The sequence below is a fragment of the Amblyomma mixtum genome, chromosome 6 (genome assembly GCF_055824585.1).
Source record: "Amblyomma mixtum isolate Tamu chromosome 6, ASM5582458v1, whole genome shotgun sequence".
In the NCBI taxonomy this organism is placed as follows: domain Eukaryota; kingdom Metazoa; phylum Arthropoda; class Arachnida; order Ixodida; family Ixodidae; genus Amblyomma; species Amblyomma mixtum.
The window spans coordinates 151,187,222-151,212,068 of record NC_143017.1 but is presented as its reverse complement, the minus strand read 5'-3'; the positions used below and the strand labels follow the sequence as shown (position 1 = coordinate 151,212,068).

At 44.1% G+C, this 24,847-nt stretch overlaps 2 protein-coding genes and 2 long non-coding RNA genes across 16 annotated transcripts in view; 2 read left to right on the top strand and 2 right to left on the bottom strand.

Moving 5' to 3' along the window:
- LOC149340777 (CLIP-associating protein 1-B-like) overlaps positions 1–5,445 on the top strand; it is a 167,592-nt gene extending 162,147 nt beyond the window's left edge. For all 7 annotated transcript variants that reach the window (XM_089549631.1, XM_089549629.1, XM_089549630.1 and 4 more), the window contains one exon: positions 3,306–5,445. In XM_089549631.1, the coding sequence (XP_089405757.1) occupies positions 3,306–3,407 (102 nt within the window). In that variant the 3' untranslated portion in view covers positions 3,408–5,445. The remainder of the gene's footprint in view (positions 1–3,305) is intronic.
- Positions 5,446–7,645: 2,200 nt separating this feature from the next.
- Positions 7,646–15,623, bottom strand: LOC149340776 (uncharacterized). Its single transcript, XR_016283652.1, has 2 exons — positions 9,414–15,623; positions 7,646–8,782 (listed from the first exon to the last, which is right to left on the bottom strand). It is a non-coding gene; the product is annotated as an uncharacterized LOC149340776 (long non-coding RNA).
- FeCH (ferrochelatase, mitochondrial) lies at positions 10,462–22,744 on the top strand. Of its 7 annotated transcripts, none has more exons than XM_089549646.1 (11): positions 10,465–11,004; positions 11,087–11,128; positions 12,341–12,407; positions 12,499–12,639; positions 13,108–13,180; positions 14,062–14,266; positions 16,987–17,085; positions 17,768–17,875; positions 19,806–19,970; positions 21,193–21,252; positions 22,492–22,744. In XM_089549646.1, exons 3-11 carry the CDS (start codon positions 12,341–12,343, stop codon positions 22,621–22,623), a joined length of 1,050 nt encoding a protein of 349 aa, XP_089405772.1. In that variant the 5' UTR covers positions 10,465–11,004; positions 11,087–11,128; the 3' UTR covers positions 22,624–22,744. The 7 variants fall into 7 exon arrangements, with proteins under 7 accessions (XP_089405768.1, XP_089405772.1, XP_089405766.1 ...); XM_089549640.1 differs by having other exon boundaries at positions 12,285–12,407; positions 12,491–12,639; XM_089549641.1 differs by having other exon boundaries at positions 10,466–11,004; positions 12,285–12,407; positions 12,491–12,639; positions 14,098–14,266.
- The window catches only part of LOC149340774 (uncharacterized), a 7,196-nt gene continuing 1,470 nt past the window's right edge, over positions 19,122–24,847 (bottom strand). The window contains exon 2 of the long non-coding RNA XR_016283651.1: positions 19,122–22,518. This is a non-coding gene — a long non-coding RNA (uncharacterized LOC149340774). The remainder of the gene's footprint in view (positions 22,519–24,847) is intronic.

Genomic DNA, 24,847 nt, shown 5'->3' with positions numbered 1-24,847 from the left:
TTAGAGCTCCTCTCTTCCTGGATTTTGTTATTAAATATCAACTAAATTAATTAACCCTTTGCACAGTATGGCACAGCTTTAGGCTCTCTTGATGCAGGGGTGTTTTTTTCTGTGCTAAGAACGGACTGTCTCTCTGCATTTGGAGCATCTACTGTGTTACCCGAATGTAGCTGACAACGAATGTAACATGACTGATAAAACCGCACTGTACTGAAAGTTTTATGAACGTTCGTGAACAGAAGAACTAGCTCGAAAATTTGAATTCCTATGTCCGATCCTCATAGAATGGTGGCCAAGACATTCCTCAGCCACCTTCGAGCTTTATCTACAGTTGGTACCACCATTACTGTGCGAAGGTTTCACGCGTCCCTTTGTCAAGAGAGCGGCTGAAAAGTATCTCGGAGAAGGCCAGTGCAAAGATAAGTGCAGAGTCTCGCCACCTTATCACTATGTCAACCATGTGCTTCAGAGGACTTGTTGTAAAGTCTCCCAGTTGCCCAACCGAGCAATGAGTCATTCCTGCCGAATGTTCAAGTGATTATCCTTGGAAGCATTTTTGCAAGCTGTCAAAAAATTGCGCGGCTTCTTGCAGAGTTCGATGCAGCTGAAAAATGTGTCAAATACTGAGGAAAGCAGCATTTCATATGCAGTAGCAACAGCAAGCTTTCCATGGAGCTGCAGATTATTACTGCTGTTAACATACAATACCGGCAACACTGCAGGCACTGAGTGTCTACAAAACTTGAATACAACATAGTGAAGGCTTTTGGGGTCTCACGTGTTCTAATGAGCATTCCTCGGGACATAGCATTGAATTTGCACTTGGTGTTCCAGTGTGCTGTCTCTAGTGATGACTCTGTCGCCACGCTGCTGCTGCTTCGATGTATGTGATGTGCTGTGCCAATCACCTTACTAGAGTGTTAATGGCTTACAGCTCCCATTGTGTGACCTATAAACTTTTTTTTTCTTTTGCTTGCCAAAATAGGAGGTCGAGCTATATGATGGTAAAGCCTTCACAGCTGCCTCTACACAAGATTCAGGTCTGCCTAGGGAGTTACTTACAAAAAATAAAAAGAAGTATTACTATTATAACAATCACAGGCTGTTCAAGCCAACTACAGTCGAACCTCGTTATAACAAACACGGATACAACGAATTATCGGATATAACGAAGTGAAAGAAAAGTTTGGTTGGACATGCTTTATTTCTAAGGGAGTTCTATCTGTGTAACGAAACGAAAAATTCAAAATTTGACACTGTATCGGTTGTAGCGAAGCAGTTTTTGTATTCACGGGGCTCAAAATGCGCAAACAAGTAGGAGAAATCTCAAAACACGCTAAATTTTGATCTTTTGAAGCGCGCGCACCTAAAATGTGTTTGAATCGCACGCGACGCCATCTAGGGAGAGCGAATGAATCTAGCATCAACGGCTGCCTAGCACGTGACTGGCACGTGATCGAACCGACGCCCACTCCCCGGCCACCCCCGCCGTCGCAATTTCCGACCCGCGCGCGCTATCTCTGCAGTTCAATCTGTAGGCGCCGTCGCGGAACGCGTCTTAACAAACAGCAGTTTCGCTTGAAACGAAGATAAAGATATTCAGGGCAGTTGACAGCGGGCGCAAGGAAAATTCATTGCCACGGACTTCGGTGTTGCGCCTAGCACTCTTATCTATCTAGATGAGATGGTTATCTTGAGCGCTAGGCAAAGATTGCAAACGCCCACTCTGCAGGCGCTGTGAAGAATGACAGCAAGACAGGATGTTGAAGATGCCTTCTTTGCATGGTTCAAGGACGTTATAGCACGTAACCTGCCTGTGTCTGGTGCCGTCCTTCAAATGAAGGCGAGAAGTCTCACTTCCGTCAGAGGCCACAATGACTTTCATGCAAGCAATGGCTGGCTGCAGCGATTTAATGACCGCCATCGGATTGTTTGCCACGTCTTGTCTGGCGAAGAAGCAGCCGTTGGCGCCGAGAACTGCGAGAAGTAGGCAGAAAGCTTCCGCATGCAACTGGGAGGCAAGCGGACAATTTCGGCGAGACGACATGGCGTCAGCTGGCGGTTCCGAACGCTACGTTCGAGGAATTCATCTGTGCAGATGACAACTTGGCTGTGGCGCCCAAACTGACCGACCAAGAAATTGCTGATCAGGTGGTTTCTGCAGATGATGCTAGAAACAGCGATGCATGTGAAGATGGCGAAGTGCGAGCTCTCAGCAGCGCCGAGGCCGCTGACATGGCCAGGAAGTTGAGGGGGTACCTCGAGAACCTACCTGTGGCCAAATCAGCTGACATCGGGAAAGCGCTGCTCTGTGTTGATTTCGTCGAGAAATGTAACCTATCAAATAGTGTGAAGTGCCACCAAACGGAGATTACGTCGTTTTTTCAATAAATCAGTTTTTGCACCTGGCCATGCATCCCGATTTGTGAGTTCGCTCTTTCTTGCTTTCCAGTACGAAATGTAAGGCGAGGTTTCATATGCTTATACCACGCGTTAAATTCAAGAATAGTGCATTTTTTCAACCCTGTGCTGTCCATCTTAAAGTACTCTTTACTTGGGCTTATTAGCGACCTTTTCTGCGAGAATTTGAGTGCATACTTTTATAACGAATATTGGATATAACGAACAAATTTCCGCGCAAAATGCGACTTCGTTATAACGAGGTTGGACTGTACAGCCGAGATGCTGAGGGCTCGAAAAAAATATGCGATGGCTCTCAGAAATACTGAAGCAACTGATATGTCTAGATTATCTGAGAGGCAACACTTCAGAATTGTGCATGACGTAACTCACGCAGCCTTTGATGCAGCAGCGACCACAATCATCACCGCGCCACTGCTGCTATGCCTGTCCCATGTCTTATGCCTGTTCGCCCTTCTTTCTGTCTCCTGTTCCACTCCACTCTTTCAGTGACTGCTCTTTCTCAGTGGCCCGCGCCGCTTCTTTCAACATTCATTGCCTGCCTCCAATTTCCCTGTGTGTGCTGCGCGGCCCAAGGGTCACCAAAAGGTTGCTTCTTCTAGAAGCTCCCGAGTCGTGTGGTAGCTGAGTGTGTGTTATATTACCACCTTGGTTCCAATTTAACGCGAGGTGCGTTCTGAAAGCAGTGAAGTCGGGAAAAAAAAACTTGGTGTTATGTGCGTTCAAACACAGGGTAAGCTTTTCCAAACTAATGGAGTGACGGCTAACTATTGGGCAGCATTTGAATGGTTGGAGCCCAGACCCTGATACATTTGACCTGTCCAGTTAACCTGTTGGTTATCAGTACTAAAGGCCTGTTTTCTTTTCCTTCTCTCTTGATGCAGTTGAAGCTTCTCAACTTGTATATCCAGAGAGCACAGGGCAACAGCAGCGGAAGCACCCCAGGCTCCCCTTCGAACACGGCGTCTTCCTCAAGCAATCCCTGATGACATGAGAACCATCGCCTAACAAGCCCACGCTCCCTGCTTTGCTGGTTAACCACCATGGCTGTGACCCTGTGCCGAGCATCTCTTGCTCTGTCGGTGGAAATGAACTTTCTGTCCATGGCCTCAGGCGCCTACTTTTTTTCCTTCTTTAGCAGACTCCGGCATTTGTTTTGTCTTTGCTGCAGTGTGCGTCTTCTTCATGACACACCTGTGAGAGAGAGCAGTGCTCCACCTCCAGGTGAACACGGCTGCTTTCAGGGATTTCATTGTTGTCCTTTGTGTGTGCGTGCATGCGTGCACCTTCGTCACGCTCCCAGCACCTGTGAAAGCTCGCTGGCTGGTAACAGGAGTATTGACTTGCACGAGTAAGTGGGACAAGGATCCAGACTGTGAAGACCGCTCGCAACAAAAGTACATGCTCGTATGCGGGATGTGCTCCAGCTGATTTTGCTTGCACTCATGCCTTCCCTTATTGACTGAGGTGTTAAAGAGAGCAAGATATTGTAATTTCTTCAAAAGAGAGGTTGGTATATCTGCTGCTTTGCCGGTTAACAAGTTTTGCGATCTTGGACAGTGAGTCATGTGGGTCTGCTGCATAGCAAAGACAGTTCTGATAACATTGTGTTCATGCTATGTGACAAGTAGCCCTCTATGCTGGGCTCACTTCTCTTTTTAGCACTTCTCACGTAACAAGCAACATTGTTAGCTGAGCTGCTGCAGTGCTGATTTTTTTTTATTGTTGCCTTTTCAAGGTAGCTGTACAGGGAGACCTGTGGCTGCTACCGCTTAGTGTCCTAGTGCTAGTTTTGTGCCAGTAACCTAGGTGCCTAGTGCCTGTGGCTGAGTGCTGATGCTGGTACCATACATTCAGTCTGCAGGGTGACCTGTGTAACACTGAACATGCTTTAGAACTACGGCTGTTCATTGTACTTAAAGGGAAGGCATAAGATTTCCTGCTGATGACACGCCACACTTTGTTTTGACATCTGTTCATCCCTTCTTAGCATGTTGCAAGTTTCGAAGTAAATCATGTTAGCTCTGTAATCGGTTCTATCCTCATTATTTAATCACTTGAAGAGCACTCTCAGGCCTGACATGGCGTCGTTAATAAGAAATCTTACCTTCCTCCACGTAAAATGAGGTTGTTTTTTGAAGCTTGCTTTGTGTTCCATGGGACATCCTGTATATATATACATATGTACACAGTTGGAGTAAGTGTGATGTGATTGATTAGAAATGCTAAGCCATCTAACATGCTGCTATTCATGTTGAAATAGAAACATTGCCAAACCTTTTGTGGCTTTGTAAGCCGTTGCTTCGGTCATTGTATGTTGTTTTTCTTTTCCTTGTTGCTGCCTGCTCCCAATGGAATGTGAAGCAGGTGAAAGAGTGATGCCATTTTTGTGGCCTGCGTGTGTGATTGTGCAGAGTGTTTTCTACAAGGTGACTTAGTTTGTGGCATCTTGCCAGGCTGCCATGAGATGTAGTGCTGTAATAGTCCTTTCACCTTATTTTTTTTTTTTTAATGTGTTGAGTTCTTGACAACACTAGCAAAGAAAAGTGGAGAAAAAAAATTATGGCTGTCACTGCAGAGCAAGGGTGTTGCTTTCGCCTACATTTAGTAAGGTTACATCTGCACAAAAGGAATTAACATTTGTAATTGAGAGTAATTGCTGCTGGCAGTTGAAGGCATTCATCTTATGTAACATGCACACTACTGCTTAACGGACTCGAGATGCTTGAGTGAGCTATTTATATTGTAGTGCCAGAACTTTCTTCACTTGCATGCTTTGTCATTTTTTTTGTTTAAAAAGGATCAAAAACGAAACAAAGCCTTTCATTTGCAAAGGTATTACTTGTATAGTGTACATTCCCATGCAAGTCCATGCTTTTTTTTTTTCTATACAGTGATACTCGTCACTGTTTCTGGTGACACTTTGAAAGCTGCGTCCTAACATCTGTTTTATCATTAGGCCTTTGCGCTTTAAGATTTTATTCTGAGAAGACAAGTCAGGAATAAACATTTTTACTCTCTTGATTTCATGAGGTGGCTGTTTGATTTCTTGCTTGCTTGTGTCAGCGCCCAGTGATGTTTAATTAGCACTTACAGTTCTGTTACTGCATACACTCTGTGAAGACCAGATCTCCAACTTCTTTCATGTGTGCATAATTTTGCCTACGTGGTACATTACGTGGGAGCTGATAGACGTTAACTGTCTGCGACAAGACCTCGCATGCGTTGCCCCGCACGCTGCACTCCTCCTAGAATCGCGAACATGCAGTTCCTCAGCACCGCTAACTCTCCTTGTGTGCTTGGCGTTTTCACCAGAAAGGAATTGCTACCTCTGTGCGAAATTTGAGCCTGTAGAAGCGAATGGTTAAGCAGTGGGAATTTTTTTTCCCCCCGATTTTCTTGCAGCGACGCAATGGTCAGTATAGGAAAACCTTACGCATCATCAAAAAGAAGAAAACATCCAGTCGAAATTTAGTGTGTATGCTCCTTTAACGTACACTGCCATCACACAGCATACGAGCGTCTTTCGCATTTCACCTCCACCGAAACGCGTCTGGAACAGGGTATGAAACTTCACTCAGTGTTGGTTTCAACTACGCAGCGCACCTGATTACTTGAGGAAAAGAACTGATGCTTATAAATTAATCATTCCAGCACATGTGTGTGGCACGGGGTAACGAAACTGCTGTTTTTGCCAGTGGTGATTGGAATTTCACTCGATGATGAAGTTGATCCCACGTCTCAGTCGGACGTTGTAACATGCATGCACTAAGCCTCCATCCCCTAAAAATGTGCCTCAGAAAGAAATAGATGCTTCTGATCGTCCCGCTATGATGCCTCTATCTGACTACTCTGACCATCTGTCCTGCCAACACATCTGCTGGGACAAATATATGCCTGTCATTTTCCGGGGCTGCTTCTACTGTCTAATGTCCAATGAAAAGAAAAACTTTTAAATTTATGGCCTACTATACTTTTTTTTTTTTTGGAAGTAGCGGTGGGGGGGTGTATTTTTAAGCACGTGAGAGGCACCTAGATGTCTCTTTTGAGTGCACCGCTGCTAGGATTTAGAGATAACCAAGGGTAATGGTTTCTTCGGGTGACAGCACTAGAGTTTTCTGTGCAGCTGTACAGCGCTGTGCAGGTGCGGACATTAGTAAACGGAACACTGAATTGCAACTGGAAACATGAAACATTATTAATGCAAAAGTATTATATGGCTCACGAGACGGAAAGTACACAAAATCTCTCACCGGAAGTCGAGTGCCGTCATAGTCATGACATAAGTGTGATAAAGGTTATAAAATTGGTGCCTATGTAGTGTATCATAATGATAGTTAAAAAGACCTGGTATTATGAATGTCACAACTAGAAACCAGGTAAAACAGTGTCATGTGACATAGGATGACTACTGAAAAAGTTATCCTCATGAGGACGTTTGGTCATGATGCACTTACAGTACTCGGAATGTCATGTTTGGGATGATGTTTGGACCATTTGAGGACGTCCTCAGGATGCTTGGCGTTGTCTGGGCGGGTGCTCCTGCTCGGTAACCAGGCGCAGTAACCACTGAGCCACCGCAGTGTGTTTGCAACTACCACTACCACATTTTAAAAAAGTCGCACATATCTACCATCCACCTGCTAACCGCTGTTCTGCCCATAAGGTTTCTTAAAGTAGAAGGAAAGCTGGTGGTGCTATACTTCATCTACCATGGATAGACACAGGAATGCCGAGAAAACGATTTCTTACTGGACTTGGCTATTGTTGGGTATAAACGTGAATTCAGCTGTAAAACATTCTTCTTGAGGCAACCCTCGAAGAAATGCTATGAAAGTTTCCATTCCAGCCTACTAACAATGAACTTTCACTTGTGTTCAATCTTTTGAGGAAGTGAAAAATGCAGTATCGAAATAACTTAACCCTTTGTGGACAGCATATATTTTTTTCAAAATTGATCAAAAATTTTTCATTGCACGAGCAGATGTGCACAGAAAGTGTTCTCTACAAATTTCAAAAGTTTAGCACGTGCAGATAGAGGAGAGTTAATATTAATAGATCAGAGGAAAGAGAAAAAATGGCCTGGCTTAGCTTATGGTTAAGCCTAGGATGCGAAGCATACCGCCGGCGGAGGCTGCGCGTCCGCAAGCGAGCGCACGAGTTGAGCCCATGGAGTTTTTTTTCCTCCATGGTTGAGCCCATAGAGTTTCTTACTAGTAAGAAACTCTATGGTTGAGCCCCAGCTTTCACAGCTGTTGTGACGTCAGCGCCCCTAGCGGAAGGAGCGGGAGTTAGGCCGCCGGTGGAGGCTGCGCGTCCGTAAGCGAGCGCACTAGTTGAGCCCCAGCTTTCACAGCTGTTGTGACGTCATATCACGTGGTGCGCCGATGTAGGTCAAGTGGTAGCTACGCGGCCGCGCGCGGCGCAGCAAGGAAGAGCTCGGTTGTGCGGCTAGTATGCTTCGCATAAAAAGGAGAGAAAAGACGCGCGTCGCAGCAACAAAAAACAGATAAGCGGCCGAAGCAGCGCTCGCCGAAGCGAGGAAATTTCGACCATCTGCGGTTATCGCATACACGGGCGCTCCTAAGTTAAGTAATCCGACTGTCCCGCAGCCCGTTGTGCTTTAAGCGGTGCGGGTAGGGCACTATTATTTTTATTTCTGTAATTAATTGTCCACACTAAAGTTTGTCCCGCAGCCATAGAGCTAATATACCAACTATGCCCGCAGCTCACCGGCACGTGCTTTGAGCGTCCACGGTGGCTGAAGTGCAGCGCCGCCAGCTTTCTGCTTCCATAGAGTTTCTTACTACTAACTAGAGGGAAAGCTACTAAGTTGTTTTATTCCAAAAACGCTGTTCTCCGTGTGTGCGCACATACGTGCTGCATCAGGGAAGAACCGTCAAACATAGTCAAACGACGCGCCCGCGCGCTGGGCGGACGACTAGCCCATAGTAGCGAAAACGCAACAGCGTACGACGCCAATAACAGGTTTCTTTTCCGAAATGCCATTAAAAAATTTCTTACAGTATTTACGCAACAACATTTCTTTAAAGACATATTTCTTTTTGTAAGCGCTTGTTAATCACGAAATATTAGTTTCCGCAGCGTTCAAGTCACCTTTTATTTTGGGCAAACTTTGCATTTACATGCTTTTCTGCTCGTTTGTTGCAATGTATAGACTGGATATTGGATGTTATGGCATTCTTCATTATCAAAGAACGTCTATTTTTGCATTATTTTTCGGCCAAAAGTTGTGGTCCTGCAGTCGGTAGCTCGCCGGCTCACCACTTAGCCCGTTGTGGCTAAGTGGTCTTGAAGAAACTCCATGCAAACTCTCACAGACGGGACGCCAGCTTTCCCTCTATAAAAAAAAAAAAAAAGCATTATCGTGGAAAAGGACGAGAACAGCGAAAAGACAAGGTGAAAACGAAACTGAAAAACCGCGACTTTCGGTGGCTTCTTCGTTGGTTATATTAACTCTATGCCCGATGCATATTCCAGCCCTCTAGTGGCAGCTCTGCCGTGTGCATGGAGGAAGGAAAACTAAGGAGAGGCCCTTCGTAATCCCAATGCATTGACAAGAATGTGGTGAAAGTGACGTCAAAATTTAGGCTTAAAAAGTCGGGCCACTAGCAACGTTGTCGTTGTTGCTAAGAAAACTCGGGCCACTAGCAACGGCTTACGGCGTTGTTAGTGTCGTTGTTGCTATGGGCCCGAGTGTTTCTCGGTGGCGGTGGACGGGCTTTCGGCACGGTGTGTTCGGCCTTGCGTGTTAAAGTCTACATGCCTGGCGTCGTGACGTTACGCACGCATCTAAGATTGCTTTTAAATGCAGCAAATAACCGCTCATTTGATATTTTGTTCGTCAAACTTGGTGTCTTTACGCGGAGCGATCGATGCATTGAAATGAATCTCGCGAAAAGGTGGCACTCCGGAACCGCGCTTCGACACGCGAAGAAGCGTTGATTGTTTTGATAAGCGAACTTTCGCACCTCACCAAACAGTACAGAAACATGAAGCCGCTCTCGGCGATGCTGAGCTGCGTTTCGAAGGCCACACGGCGGGTGTACGGTAGCCCGAGAAGGATGGAAAAGGTTCACCGCACCTGTGCGCCGGTTTATGTTTAGGTGCGTGTTTACGGGGAGGGAGGTGTAGGAGTGTAGCGGCGAGCGGCGCGGTTTTTTTTATACCTTTTTTTTACGAAGCGCTTGCGAGCCGCGCGCGAGCCCCACCCCGTAGCTCGGTTGCTCGGTGGAGAAAAAAGATAGTGAGGAGAGCCGATCTAACTTCCGGTTGCGGGGTGGCTTCACAAAAAGTGACGTCAGGGCCTCTCCTTAGTTCTTTCCTTCCTCCATGGCCGTGTTAGGGTGGCTAGACTGGGGCCCTAGCCGTGTGCAATGGTCTTGAGAGCATCATAGAGTTTCTTACTATTACCTAGAGGGAAAGCTGGCGGCGCTGCACTTCAGCCACCATGGACGCCCAAAGCATCATGGGGCGGTGAGCTACTTGTTGCGAGACAGTCGTAGTTTATCGGGAACACAGAGTGGTACTACTCAGACGTTTCATTTCAAAAACGTTGTTCGTGTGTGCGCAGACGACTTTCGCGCGACCGCAGTGTGCAAAACCCATAGTAGTGAAAACGCGACGACACATGATCAACATCTAGAAACGTTGCACATGATGTCAATAAAAGGTTTCACTTTTCCGAAATGCCATTAAAAAACCTCTTATAGTATTTAAGCAACAACATTTTTTTTGAAAACATATTTACTTTTAAAAGTGCGCTTGTTAATTACGAAATATTAGTTTTTATAGTGTTCATTACTTGGCCAATAGGAGAGCGAGTCGTCTCTTATTTTGGGCAAATTTTGCACTTAAATGCTTTTCTGCTCGTTTGTTGCAATCATTAGACAAGATTTTCAATGTTAGGACGTTTGTAGTTATCAAACAGTTTTATTTCTTGATTATTTTTTGGCCAAAAGTTGCAGTTCCGCAACAAGTAGCTCACCGCCCAGAAACTCTATGCCGCCCATGGAGGAAGGAAAGAACCATGGAGGAAAAAAAACTCCATGGAAAGAACTTCCTCCATGTCACCGCCCCATGATGCTTTGAGCGCCCATGGTGGCTGAAGTGGTCTCGAGGGGTCGCCATGCAAACTCCCATAGACGGGCTGCCAGCTTTCCCTCTAGGTAGTAGTAAAAAACTCTATGGAGAGCATAGAGCTAATCTAGAGAGGTTTTCCGGTAGCAGACGAGCTTGCCCTTTGGTTTCGCAGCTACCGAGCCCATAATGCCCTCATCAAACTTCAACGCAACTCCTTGCAGGTCTTGTTTAGAATGAAACTGACTTAATGATGTAGTTCGATACTATTTACGTTACGCTTTAGTCGTGCGAGCTTGAATGCCGATGGTGTCGTTGATAAGAGTTCTATATATAACGGGGCACTGTGATGGGTGGACACATACGCGACAAGTGGCGATAACATTTGAAGTATTAGCAGTTTCCTAGACTTAAACCAAAAAGCGACAAAATGCTGCTGCTGTCCTATCCCCCGATGAACAGGCTGATGCGCCGACGTTTCTGGTGAGGAACAATTCTATATACGCTCACAAAACTGTTTTGCCGCCGAACGTGGAATATAAATGCAAGGCGTTCAAAAATGCAGGGGAGCTTGCAGGACCCAGTTATCCCGGTTACACTCCCAAAAGTAAGTATGCAGTGTCGAGTAAAAGAAACAAAACTATAAGGTTGGCGTGCTCGAGGGGGCAAAGAGGGGGGGGGGGGGGGGGGGGCGCAAATATTGCCCCTATTGTTCTCTGCTACTCAGAAGACATGAGGCGCGACTATTTACGCTATCCCCCCGCCCCTTATGGAGAAGCCTAGCTGTGCACGCCTATGGACCGTATAGGATGTAGCATTAGATAACTATATATATATCGCAGGTACTGCGCTGCCGCACACAAGGACCATGTGCACCCTTTGCCAAAAGTAACCAGGCTGCATGATTCGCTTCTCAGTCGTATATTAAGGCGAAAGCCTTTAATGCCTCATACTGTCGTTAGCAGACGCGTCGGCAGATTCGTCCGCCTTACCGCGTCACTGCTTAAAAGGCTCATGGTTCCAGCATGAATTAAGGTGCATCTAGTGAATGCATGGGCTTCATAAATAAAATAAAAGGAGTAAAGTCAGGAAAAGGAAAATAAAATTAAAAACAAAATAAAAATGAGATGTGAAAATAAAAAACAATAAAATTAAGAAAAGGAGCAAAAAAATAAACAAGATATGAAAAAATAAAAAAGTAAATAAAAACAAAAAACAAACAGTGGCCAGGAAACGCTTTCGCCTTGCAGCACTTTAGAGAGCCAAAGTGCCGCCCGAATTTTATTAGAGCTATTATGCCAGCACTCAAGCTCTAAATCTTTGTATGGTAAGAAGTACCCCTGTCCTCACTTTCAAAGAACTTCTTTAGAGAAGCCGTGAGGGCTCTACTATATGAATGAGAAGCAAACCATGCAGCCTGGTTACTTTTGGCAAAGACTGTACATATAGCAGATGGATCGCATGCTCGGTGCGCCTGCATCTGCAAGTGCAAGCCCCTTCGACTCGTACAAAAAGTGGGCCACCTATCCAAGGGCCCATTGACAACATGTATACGCTTGAGAATGACTGAGCGATACTGTCAACATTGCAGCTGCATCTTAGAACAATCTTCTCAAAACCGCAACCTTAAACCACACTTTGCACCTACTTGCCTACAGATTTACAAGAATTTAATGAGGCTCATAAATGCAAACACATTTGTTAATAAACAATTTTAAGGAAATTTAGTCAAAGAAATTTCCTCTTTCTTTCTGCCACCAAAGACCGCAAGTTAGAACTGCGGTTTTGATGCACAACATGGGTGACTCCCACCACACAGATGATGTCGAATCTTACCTGCAGAGGCTCTTCACTGATGGAGACATCATATCGCTTCCCTTTCAGAGGCAAGTATCATATATTGCACATTGTCAACACTGTCATCGACCGAGATCCATATGACATACAAACTGTAACATATATATCAAAGTGTTCTAGGTCCACTGATTGCAAAAAGGAGGGCACCCAAGCTCATACAGAAGTACAAGAAAATGACTCCAGGGAAAGGCCTCTTGGAATGGACTGAAGCGCAAGCGACGCAAATGACTGAGATACTGAACAAGATATCACCTGAAACTGGTGTGCTGTTTTCCTGGCTTCAGTCACACCCTGACCTTATCACACTTGTTTAAACCATGTGCCAGCATCAAGGCAAAGAAAAATATTTACCCTATTTACAGCAGTCACGTGCAGAAACCTGTAGAGTATCCACATGCATTAAGCCATCGTCCTATATTTTTGTTTTACCAATTCCCCTCATAATTAATTCACTCTGAATGCATTCCCTTTTGGTCACTAAAGTACAAAGCTTCATGTTTTCCATCTGCCCGTAGAAACCCAGCATACTTCCATGAAATAGTTACCACTTTCACAGCCATGGCCATGGTCATGCACGCGTGTGTTCAAGCGGTCTGTGATGAACCTCGAAGAGTATGTCAGCAAGCTTGCTGTGGTGTCGTAAAAATTCTCAAGTTAACCATATTTTAGCAAAGCAGCTAATACGACCTATTGCTAAAGCCTGTCTCATTTTTATGCACATGTCTGCAGGACCTCACAAGTATTTCATTGGTTTCCGTTATTCCAAGCCACTGATTGAGGACGCTCTGCTGGATATTGAGAGGTGAGATCATAAGACCACGCCTTTTACTAGTAGGAAATGCCAGGCTGTATTGCACATTACGTGAGTGAACAGCACATTGCTGATCTCATGAAAATGGCAGGAAAAACATTTTTTTTTTCATTAGAATAGTGTACATATGCATCAAATTCAGTGTGCGCACATAGCACATGCTGAATTTTTCAAGCTGCGCTGAAGTTTACAGCATGAAATCAAGGTATTAGTACACCTCACAAGTACTGCTTAAAGCATCATTCCAGTCATCTTTATCTCCTGTGGTGACAAAAAAAAAAGATTGCTTTTTAACGTGATAGCATTAAGCCTCTTGTTCAGCAGAAAATCCGTTGTTGTCGATGTCATCACTAGCAGTGTTGTGATTGAAAAAGCAGGTTGTCCACCTGTCACCTAGGTCACGTGGCCTTGTGATGTCATCACAACCTGCCCATCAGATTGTGAGCAATCTGGGCCTCGCAATGTAGACAATTATGACCGTGTCTGCGAAGTGATAAGCAAACAGGACTCCAGGCTCCCATTAATGCTATTGCATCAGATCATTAAGGCGGAGCTTAAGTGTACCTTCAAATTTTTATTTTCCCATTACCATTCTACAATATTTTTATCGTTTCTGCAGAAACACAATGCCGAGCTGCATGATTTGCACAGGTTATGAATTGCCGAAGGAAGCATCTCTCCCTTTCACTTTAGTCTGACAATACACTCCTGATGTCTGGACAGGCTCATAACAATCTGAGCCTGAACAACCAGCCCTATCACCTCGCAAGCCTTAGTCTCATAAAAGTAGCAAGCAGTAGTTATGATAGTTTGCCCTCAGTGTGTAAAAAACTACCTCTGACATCAGCGTGACCTTTGTTAATTTCTTTTAGAGGGCCTGTGCAGATGTGCTTAACACTGTGTTCCAGAGAAGGTGTTGAGCAAGTGGTGGCCTTTTCCCAGTACCCACAGTACAGCTGCTGCACTACTGGAAGCAACCTGAATGCCATGTACAGGTTCTACAATAGTCGACAGCACTCGAGCTCAGCAAAGTGGAAGTTTATTGACCGCTGGCCTGTTCACAATGCCATTACGCAGGTAATCCAAAAGTAACTGAACGACACCATGTTTGCCTTCCACAGAGTGCATGCTTTCAAGCACGGAATTTCTACAGCTTTCCACACTGGCATTCTTCCTTGAACTTTGCATTAACACTTGTCGAAACACTCTTCGAAACCCATCTTTCTAAACTTGGCTGCACACTTCAGTTTAGTATCAGTGTAGGCCAAGGCAGATTCATGGGGGGGGGGGACAGCAGAATGTAGCCCCACTGAAGTGAGAAATTTTACCCACGAAAATCGTGCTGAACCCCATTCTTTTCACAAAAAAAGTTGAAGAAATAGAGCTCAGCCCATTTATAATGGCCACAGATATAATGAACGCTCGCTTGTATGAATGAAGTTATGAAGTCAAATTATGCGTTAGGGCAATGGCAATTAGTCTCAGATACAACAAACAACTGTGGCCACACAACTTGTTTATAGTGAATGAAGAGGCTTCTAAACTCTGCCCTGAAGTTGAAAAATTTACACAGCAAGTGCGGAGACGTAGGAGTGTCTCTTGGCCCCCACGACAGCGCCCCAGAAAGAAAATGAGGCAGCACTGAAATTGTAGGTAACCACCAGCCAAGCAACCGCCGATCGCTTACAAGGTCAATCATTGCCAGAGTATGCACTGGCTGAACAAAGCAACCAAAGTGGAAGTAGAATTAAGCTACCGCGTGTGGCCGTGGGTCAAGTAACAGCAGTGATTTTGAATGCCTTGCTGGCCATGCTGTGGTTGTGCCGCCTGCCAAGCCAGCTCCACCTTTTGTGCTCCTTCCACTCCTACTATGTATAGGCTACTGTATCAGAGCAGACAGTGCAGCTAATACATTCTGTGCGCACGTGCACTGCGCTGCTTTTGTTGCTGCATGAGCTCAGGAACAACAGATGATGCTGTCCAAAACAGAAGTGATCAGACACATGTAGATTTATGGTAATGCATCATTGATGAATAGATGGCGACATGTTGGCTCGGACGACTACGTTTGTGTGAAGACATCATTGCAGGGCCATTGTATACAAAGTGTGAGCACTCCCCAACCACTAGAATTCTGATTAAAGTGGCCGACCTGCTGCCAGCTGCTGTCAATGTTTGAACCATGATTAGTTATATTTTTGATAGCCAGAGTCTCGGCGAGAACATGACCACTGTGGAGAACCTGGAGAAAGTGCCGCAGTAGGTTCTGCTTTCAAGAAGTAGATGCTCGTGAAACAGTTTTTGCGAAATTAGCAGCACTTTTCGCGGACTTAATAATGTTGGTTGTAATAGGGACAGTGCACTTCCAACGAATGTACAAATACAATCCGCATGATTGCCGGGCTTACTCTAAATGCGTTCAACTGTACATGGATCAAATGGACCCCCCCCCCCCCCCCCCCCCCTGCCCCCTCCACCACCCCATCCAAGAGTGACCCACAAATCCGTCCCCGAATGTAGGTGCTCTATGTAATGTACCTCAATAGATGGTAATTTATGCCAAAAGACTTCATGCAACTAACCAAGCTTGGCTAAATTTTGCCAATTTCTCTTAAATTTGCAACATTTATTTTGCAAATGATCCGATACGCAACAAATACCTATTTTTTATGCAACAACAGGGCTGCATTAGTTGAAACCCAAAAACCATGGCAGCAGCAAGAACAAGTTGCCACAAGTCTCTCATAGCCATGCTGACCCGATAGACACGGGTTCGATACCGGCCGCGGCGGTCGAATTTCGATGGAGGCGAAATTCTAGAGGCTTGTGTACTGTGCGATTTCAGTGCACGTTAGAGAACCCCAGGTGGTCTAAATTTCTGGAACCCTTCACTACGGTGTGCCTCATAGCCTGAGTCGCTTGGGACGTTAGGCACCCATAAACCATCTCTCTTAGCCAGGCTGGTAGTCGCTTTAGCCAACAGTGATTATGTGGCAACACAGCAACAGCAATCATTGTGAGATCTGACACTCTCTGCAGTTTCTGCAGAGAGCGTAAGCGCCACAGGAAAATCATTTTTGCAGCTACAGCTGTTAGGGCTGTTTACCACTTGCACGGCGTCGTCATAACACGGAATTTGAGGAAGCACGAGGAGAGGAAGACAACAGGTGCGGCACACCACACCGACTGGTTCTCCTGCTCGCCCGTTTCCTCAGTGCGCCGGTCACACCATATGCCCGCCTTAAATAGATGGAGCAGCGACCAAGTGCAACACTGCACCGCACACAGCCATGCGGGAAGCACAAGCATCAAGTGTCTTTGCCCCACACTCTTATCCTACACCCTTAGCCAGAGTTAATAAGCACTGCAACTTACATCACCATTTCACATCACCCCACAAATGTTGAAATTCGCATTACAACAAGGGTAAATGTCCAGAGAATTTTTTCGTGAATACTGTATGCTATCACAGGATACGTCATGAAAAACAGACCTCTAAATACTTAGATCATATCCAAGCCCGCGCTTTAAAAAAATATTGCAAATAATGTCTCATATTATTATCATGCTTCTTCCCGTTCAACAACTATCAAGCACATCATTAATTTTGCTTAATCTACAAAGGTTTCAAAATATAGCATGCATATGCACTAGACATACAAATTATTCTCCAAGCTGTGAATGTTGCTCCTTCCTATTACTTCTCTTGAAGGTGTGCTGTGCCGAGGTTATCAGTACTGTACGAGAGTGGTCTGCCACTGCAGCACTGCCATTGCCACCTCTTTTTTTTCTTCCAGGCATATGCAGACATCATAAAGCAAGAGCTCAATAAGTTCCCAGAGGATGTGCGACAGCATGTAGTTTTCTTATTTTCTGCTCACTCTCTTCCAATGAAGGTAAGGGCTACGGTTATTTTAAACATGTGAGCATTAACACCACACTACAAATAATAGCAATATAAAGCACCACCGATGAGAAAAAAACAGTTAGCTGGTAACTGAATTCCTGGGCACAGACCAATGCTTTTCATGAAATGAACACCGTGAGCTTACAAGGCAAGATGTGCTGAAGACATTTCCTAACATCAGAATGTTGACATTTATGACTGTCGGGTACATAATTTTCTGGGGAATAGAAATAATAAATTTACTTTTCAGGTACTGCGTTCATCTTTTGAAACATACCAAATCTCTGTTGATCTGGGGTGAATGGCGGCAAACTTGGGCATAAGAAGGATACAGTCAAGACTGCATTTATGACACGAAGCGAGCTCGCAAGCTCATGGATGTCAGCAGCCTGTGCAGGAACCTTTTGCTTGTTGCAATGAAAGCTAAAGCTGCGCAAGTCTGTGCAGCTGGTATAGGCCTTGCCTGATGATCACTGAGGCAAAATGTTAGCCGCATGCCGTTTTCAGTCGTCATGAGATTTTTTTTTTTATGCACACAGTTTTTTCCACTTCAAGTGGAACGAACCGAGATTGTGAATAGATGAGAACTTACTCCTGATATGTGCAAGTCCAACAGTGTTTTACCCAGTGTACTCTCAGAATATACTCTACCCAACTTACTGTCCCAACAGGTTGTCGACAGAGGAGACACATACCCCGCTGAGGTGGCTGCCACTGTGGTCAGCATCATGGCCAAGCTCAACAATAGCCACCCTTATCGCTTGGTGTGGCAGTCCAAGGTAGAGAGTTGTGTTTGCGAATGCTGCTCATGAATGGCAGCATGGTAATGCTGCTGCAGTTTAAATACGAGTACAACAGATATCATTACAGCATCATATCTGCTTGTGTAATATCATGTCCTCTTTGTTGACGACAGTATAGAAGTTTATAAGCAGTCAAAATTTTGAGAAAGCACCAAATTTGCTGGGAGTGCTTAAAATTTCTTGGCTTCTTCAGGGTAAAATGGTTCAAAAAATGGTTGTCTGACCCAACTTCTGCAGACCAAAACATGCTAGCCATGGTGCTCTTTAGTCAAGGTGCCCCCGTGTCAACACTGTCATCATCAAGTAGCCATATTGTTAAAAAAGAATGCCTGCCTCAGGACTTGTATAATCACACCTGCCAGGCATTATCTCTGTGGTCACAAGTTATTATTGAACCACTGACCTTACAAGAATGAAGGCAAAAAATATCTACCAATTAACTTGTGAAACATCAGATAAGAAGCTCTGTAATGCAACATTTGAAAATCTTATTCACGTGCTTAAAAGGACAGAAGTGTGTCTGTTTGGATCAATGCATACATAAACTTTATGTTGATATTAAGTATGTAACAGCGTAAAGTGAATCTAAGTTTATACATAACTTTTCAGTAATGTCAAATACACAGATTTCACGCACAAAAATGAGTTTTGTTGAAAAAACCAGCACTAACTTCAAGTACCTGCAGCAACTCACTGCAGTGTGCGCTATAGATGATGACACTGAGTGGCGTTAAGATTGGACAAAGAGTGAATGAATTTTGTGAGAGGCAAGTTGACTGACTGCATTCCACAAGTTACTTGTGAGAAACACTCATAGGAAGATAAAAGAATAAACTTTACTGCATAGCACATTAAAAATAGAACTGATGGGTGATTAATGAATGCAAAGCACACAAAAAAGCATGAAAAATAGAAAAAAAAAAGCCCCTGTGATGTCGCCATACACGGACTGTGTCAATCGTGGCACCTGAGTTTGTGATATCAAGCATCAAGTGAGTGAAATGCAAATTAGTTCATTCACCTGTGTGTCCATTGGTTAAAAAAATAGAGCTTACCATGCAAAATGAATGGCAGCTGTAAAAGCCTTGCCCATTTCAGAGCACACAAAACGAAATGTGTTAATGAAATGCTCACAAGAAATGGTCCAAAGGATGCTCTGAAGGATAAGAAATGCTCATAAGAAACTATCGAAAAAATGCTAAAGCAATGAGATTCCACTGAATAAATGCTGAGGAGATGAGTTTATGGTTCCTTTAGGACATCTGACAATGGTTGTCACTAAGAGGTTTTAGTGCCAGCAGTTGTTATAAACATGGGGCAGCAGCAGAGACTTTCTGTGCCTCTGTCACGTAAGCTCCATCTGGAGAATGGAAAAAAGAAAAAGAGGTTGCAAGGACTAAAAAATAATTTCATACGCAGAGCATGGCACACCGAGCCAGCAAGAATCGCAAGCTTCTTTAAACTTAAAATGAAACTGCACCTGAAGCTTGGTCTACTCTCATATAACACCAAAACAAGCCGAATCCAGGCGAAACTGCCCATAACCGTTTCTCATTCTTCACTGCTTACTTATATATATAATATATGATATAAATATCTATAATATAAATGTCCATGTTTGGGACATTAAATGTGTTATCATGTTATGAGAGCAACAGTGTGTTGTTTGCGCTCCCATTCAACCAATCTTGGTGTTTGCTTAGCAGGAGCTAGAAAAGCACTACATCCTGGAACCTTACAGCTGAGTACTCAATTCTAGATGAATAAAAGTCAGGCTGCCTTAGCAAAGCACACGCTTACTGTGGTGAATATAATTGCCACACCAAGACAACGTGCACTTCTGGAGTGGAAGCAATAAAAAACAAAGCCTTGGTGCGAATGTTCCGAGAACACATGTCTGTTCCAGGTTGGCCCCATGCCCTGGCTGAGACCCAAGACGGAGGAAGCAATGCGGGCCCTGGTAAGAGAAGGCCACAGACACGTGATGGTGGTGCCAGTCAGCTTTGTGAATGAGCACGTGGAGACACTTTACGACATGGACATCGAGCTGGGACAGGAACTGGCACCCAAGGCGAGTGCACGCAGTTTCTTTCGCGATGGGCGAACACACCACAGCTGACTGCTCACACTGATAATAAGATACAGTTAAACGGGTACAGACAAACAGGTGCAAACAGGTACAGAAGTTTTCTTTTGCCCTGAAAGAGGCCTAATAATCATGAAAATGAGCTCAGAACACCGGCGCAGAGTGCATATAATTAATTACAAATGATCTTGTACCAGCAGTTTCGGCCTCGGTCGGGAATAGCACTGAAGTGCCCGTTGACGTCATGGTCGACTGGCCACCCTGAACTTCCACAATACTGATGATGTTGGCGTCACCGGCAAACACCACTTGTTCCCGAGAACCACCACTGGGTTTGGCGATGACAAAAAAACTGGGGCATTACGATAAGCTGCCTGTACCAAGCAGTACATGCACCATGCAATGCCTACTCTAGTCCTGTTTTACATGATGGTGCTTTTACACAGTTATGCTGCACAGCATACCTAGCTTTGCTGTGCGTAGATCAGCTGCAGTATGTATATGTACATCTACTTGATCTCCACAAGCCGCTGACCAAAGCCGCAGCACTTCCAGAAACCTGCTGCAATATTTTATTGCCAGTTAGTGTAGTCGCAGTCACAATATTTTTTGCAGAGGGGAAGCATGGTAGGAGGCTGACATCAACATAGCAAACACAAAATAATAAAAGCAGTTCCTTGTTACAGTCTGTGTTTTCAAAATTTAATTTCTAGGAGATTTATTTAAAAATTGGAAGAGAAAAATAATGATTTTTTTGGTGCTTCAGCAGTTCCACTCAAAATTTTGAAAGTAGTTAAATGTAGAAGGTTCATAAACACAGCTGTAAAAATAGCATGCCGTGCTTCCTTACAAACATTTAAATAATATGTTAAATAATTGAAGCTAGAATAAACTTCACAAATGAAATGACTTCACCACATGAAAACCAGTCAAGTTTGGCCGTTATGAATGTTCAGATATATGCCACTGCTGACCATGTATCTGCACTGCAGGCTAAAAAATTACGAGTGTTTTGTTTCTTTGAGCCAAGCCACAGAAAAGTGAAGAACTGAGCTCAAGATTTTGAAACTGCCTCTATGCAATGAGAAAAATAGCTTTTTTTTTTTCCAATAGTTAAATTTTACACCCAAATATTAGTTCCAGGAAAAAAAAAGGAAAATAAAGCCACATAGTCTAAAATGAGCTGTGTGACGGTGTTTTCTTACAGATTGGAATCCTCAATTTTGCTCGTGCTCCTGCCTTGAACAACCACCCTGTCTTTGCGCAGGCAAGTCTTCTTTCGCAGTTGCATGAACATGTTTGCAATAAGCACTTTTTTTACTGCAGGCTAGTAGATCCACATAACTGCATACTGTGTAAAGCAGAAGGCATAAAATTTTGAAGCACAGACCTACTTTATTTAACAGTGCAGGGAGCAATGCAGCCCGAGACTTATAATCAAGACTCTGCATTTGTTAAAGGAGGACCTAAGGTCAGCCAAGAAAACTTAAAGCAAAAAGTCAGATTACAAAATAAGACACGAGCTAAGACCCACTAAAAAAAAAAAAGGTGTCCATTCGCAATAAAAAAGCAGTAAAAAAAACTCGGCTTGTACACAATGCAGAAACTTCCTTCAAAATTCCAAGACAGAAAATCACCAAACCCCACAAATAGTGAGGACAACAATTAAGCACGATTTTAGTGACGTTCACAAACCAAATAGTAGGGCACAGTTTTGTCAAAATGTCATGATCAAAAGTTAAAAGTAAGCGCCTGTGTTGTCTTCTCTACCTTGTCGTTCGTTGTGAGTGTGCGCTAAAACTTTTTCGTGACCTGCAGTAGCATGCATCTAAGAGGGCAGAAGTTAAGCCATCTCATGAACATAAATGGACGCGGGAAGGAATATTAAACTGCAACGATATTAACACTTGTTAATTCGAACAGACGCCTTGGACCCATCAATATCAAGACTATTAAAAAGGCTTCTGCTAAATGAAAATATGCAGAATTAAAATTTTTTGTTCCCTTCAAGTTTAAGATACAACGAGTTTGCTGTAACCTTTTTTTTTTTTCCTGTACCAACTAGCCCAATTTCCTGTAAACCCACAGTGTACATTTAAACCATGCATATTTTGACAAACCATGTTTTGGGAGCGACTACCGCCAAATGTACTTTTATGGTTGTGCGTAATTCATGAATTCCCAAATTGGGTCCCTTAGGGAGCTTTTGGCTTCCCTGAGCACCCCCATCTTAATTTTTTACTCACTCTATTTTGGGACTAATCACAGTGTAATTACTGGCAGCAGGATGCATCACTACACAGCCAGTCATTATTAATTAAATTTAGGAATATTTTTAGCAGCCATGCATCTGCACGCTCTGTTTTCACATGCATATCATGGGGGAAGCAATGGAAGCCAGAACAAGTGGGGCTACAGATTGAGTTACAGATTGAGAACCCATGCTGTAGTGAAAGACACACCCTTTGCAATCCTCTGAAGAAAAGTGAAAATTTTTGTCTTTCAGGGCTTAGCCGATCTGGTCATGCAGCATCTGAAACAGCAACAGAAATGTTCTCCACAGCTCCTCATGACATGCCCCATGTGTACAAATGACACATGCAAGAAAATGAGGGAGTGGGTCAAGAACCTCCCGTGACCGGCTCCTGTACCAATGACTCCACAGCAGAAATGAAGAGGGTCACTGATAACCGCGAAACATAAAGTAATATTTTTATAACATGCTATCAATTTGTTCATAAAGAAAACTATTTTATGGAGTGGTTCGTGCGTTTACTGCTGTGAGTTTGGCGCTGAATGTGGCACCGTAACATATATAGTGTCTGAGCAAAGGTCGTGATGCCTGCACTACATACATTTTGATCGCACTGGAGTCCAAGCTATGAACCATACTAAGGCATTCAAGACTACGTGTGAAAAAGCAGCACGGAATAATTACTGTACTTGTTATTCATGCTTTTCATTGCTTGGCAATTTATACAAATGCTCTGGTCTGGTTAACTCTCACACACGTATCCAAGGGGAGCCCAAGGGGGCCTGGCCCCCTCCCTAAATTCTCTGGCTACAGGCCTGTTACTTCATGCAGGTTTTTATGCCTGCCAATGTTTTGTCATGAACAGTCCACGGGAATGATTGGTTATTGACCCCCTTGGCTTCTGCCCAGGGTTCTCACAGAAAATTTAGCCTAACTTCCAAGAATTTCAGGATTTCAAAAATATGAAGGGGCAATAATCATTGAGGGCAAGAAACCATTTTTGGATCACACATATTAGGAATCCTTTGAGTCTTGCTTAACTCTAATTACCCTCTCCACAGCCAATATCTGTGCTTCTTTTTCCCTGGCCTCTCAGCGGAAACTGTTAGCCTTGACTAAAACAGTTATGTCACTTTTAATCTCAGCATCCTTGAAATGACTATCTGCTGGCTCACACGGAAGTTTGAACATTTTTTTACAGTTTTGCGGATTTCTGGAGAAGTTCTCGAGCTCCAGCTCCACTGCATTCACTTTCTTACATGCCTGCTGACTTTCTGCTGCATCCTTGCTATCATGTGCAGGCATTCCAGGCGCTACTTGAAATTTACAATAGCATAGCTGCTTCTACGTGCTGCTTACATGCATATACGCTTTGAGCTTGTCAGGTAACTTTTCAGTGCCGACTCAACCATTGTTGCTCTATCACTCATCTTCTGGCACAATGTGCACTTTGCTCTGTGGAGATCACTGAAGTCCACTCTCACCCACCCGCCATAATCCACATGTTCAAGCCAGTCACGCCGAAACTTTTTCCAAACTTTTGCCGAAAGCATTTTCCACCTGGCTTGAAAACGCAGAGTGCCATGACATCGATTGTGCTCGATGACTTCCAAGGCCAGAGTCATCGGTGTTGAAAATAGGAGAGCACCCTCCAGAGAGAGCAGTGATTGACAGAACCCTCACCACCAGAAATACTCGTTCGCAATAGCTTGTTTTAAAAAGGGAAAGGCAGTCTAGGGAAACAAGAAAACATATACAGGAAATGAGAAAAGTGGGAAAGGGGAGCAGGAAGTACGTCTTGAAGGATCTATGGCCTGTTAGAGACAGAAAGAGAAAGTGGTCTTCACCCGTGACCTTGGTGTGATCAGGTGCCTCACTGTGCTAAGGGGTTTTGCCCATCTTTTCCCTGTATTCCATTGTACCTTCGAGGGGTGCTCTTAGTCATCATTTAGCTTTGCTTTTTAGAGATAAGCCAGATCAATCGAAACGTCTCAAGGGATTTAAGGAGTGCCTCAAAATTTTTCGAGTTTCAAGGGCCCGTGAACAGTTTCTTGAAAATCAAGAGCATTCAAGGATTTCAAAGGCCTGCGCAGACTCTGCTTCTGCCACAGTGCCAACAAAATGTGAGACAGGCCATGTAGTGTGCAAATCATGTGGTTAAAGAAGGGAATGGTATCTTCTGGGAATGGTAGGGAATGGTAGGGAATGGTAGTTTCTGCACAGAGCAGCGAGTCTTTTAGTAACATCAGTGTGATAAAAACTCCCAAGCCAACAATCTTCAAGGCAGCGTTGGGAGGATGACTACCCGCAAGAATTTTCACAGAAATATATACTAGCATGATTTTATTTACACACGCACAATATTGATGTCAGCTGATTCAAAAGTTGACAAATCAAAACTGTATTACAGATGAAAATTACCAGACTTTCTCCTGTTTCCTGGTAAGAAGTTACAGCACAAGCTACTCCAATTCCTTAGAAGTGCACCCAGTCCCAGATTGACCTGGACTGCATCCGCAAACATTCTTTAAAGCTGCAGCAAAGATCTCATATTGAGCACAACTGAATGATGCTTGTGCTCACACTACTGGTATAGTTGCAGTTGATG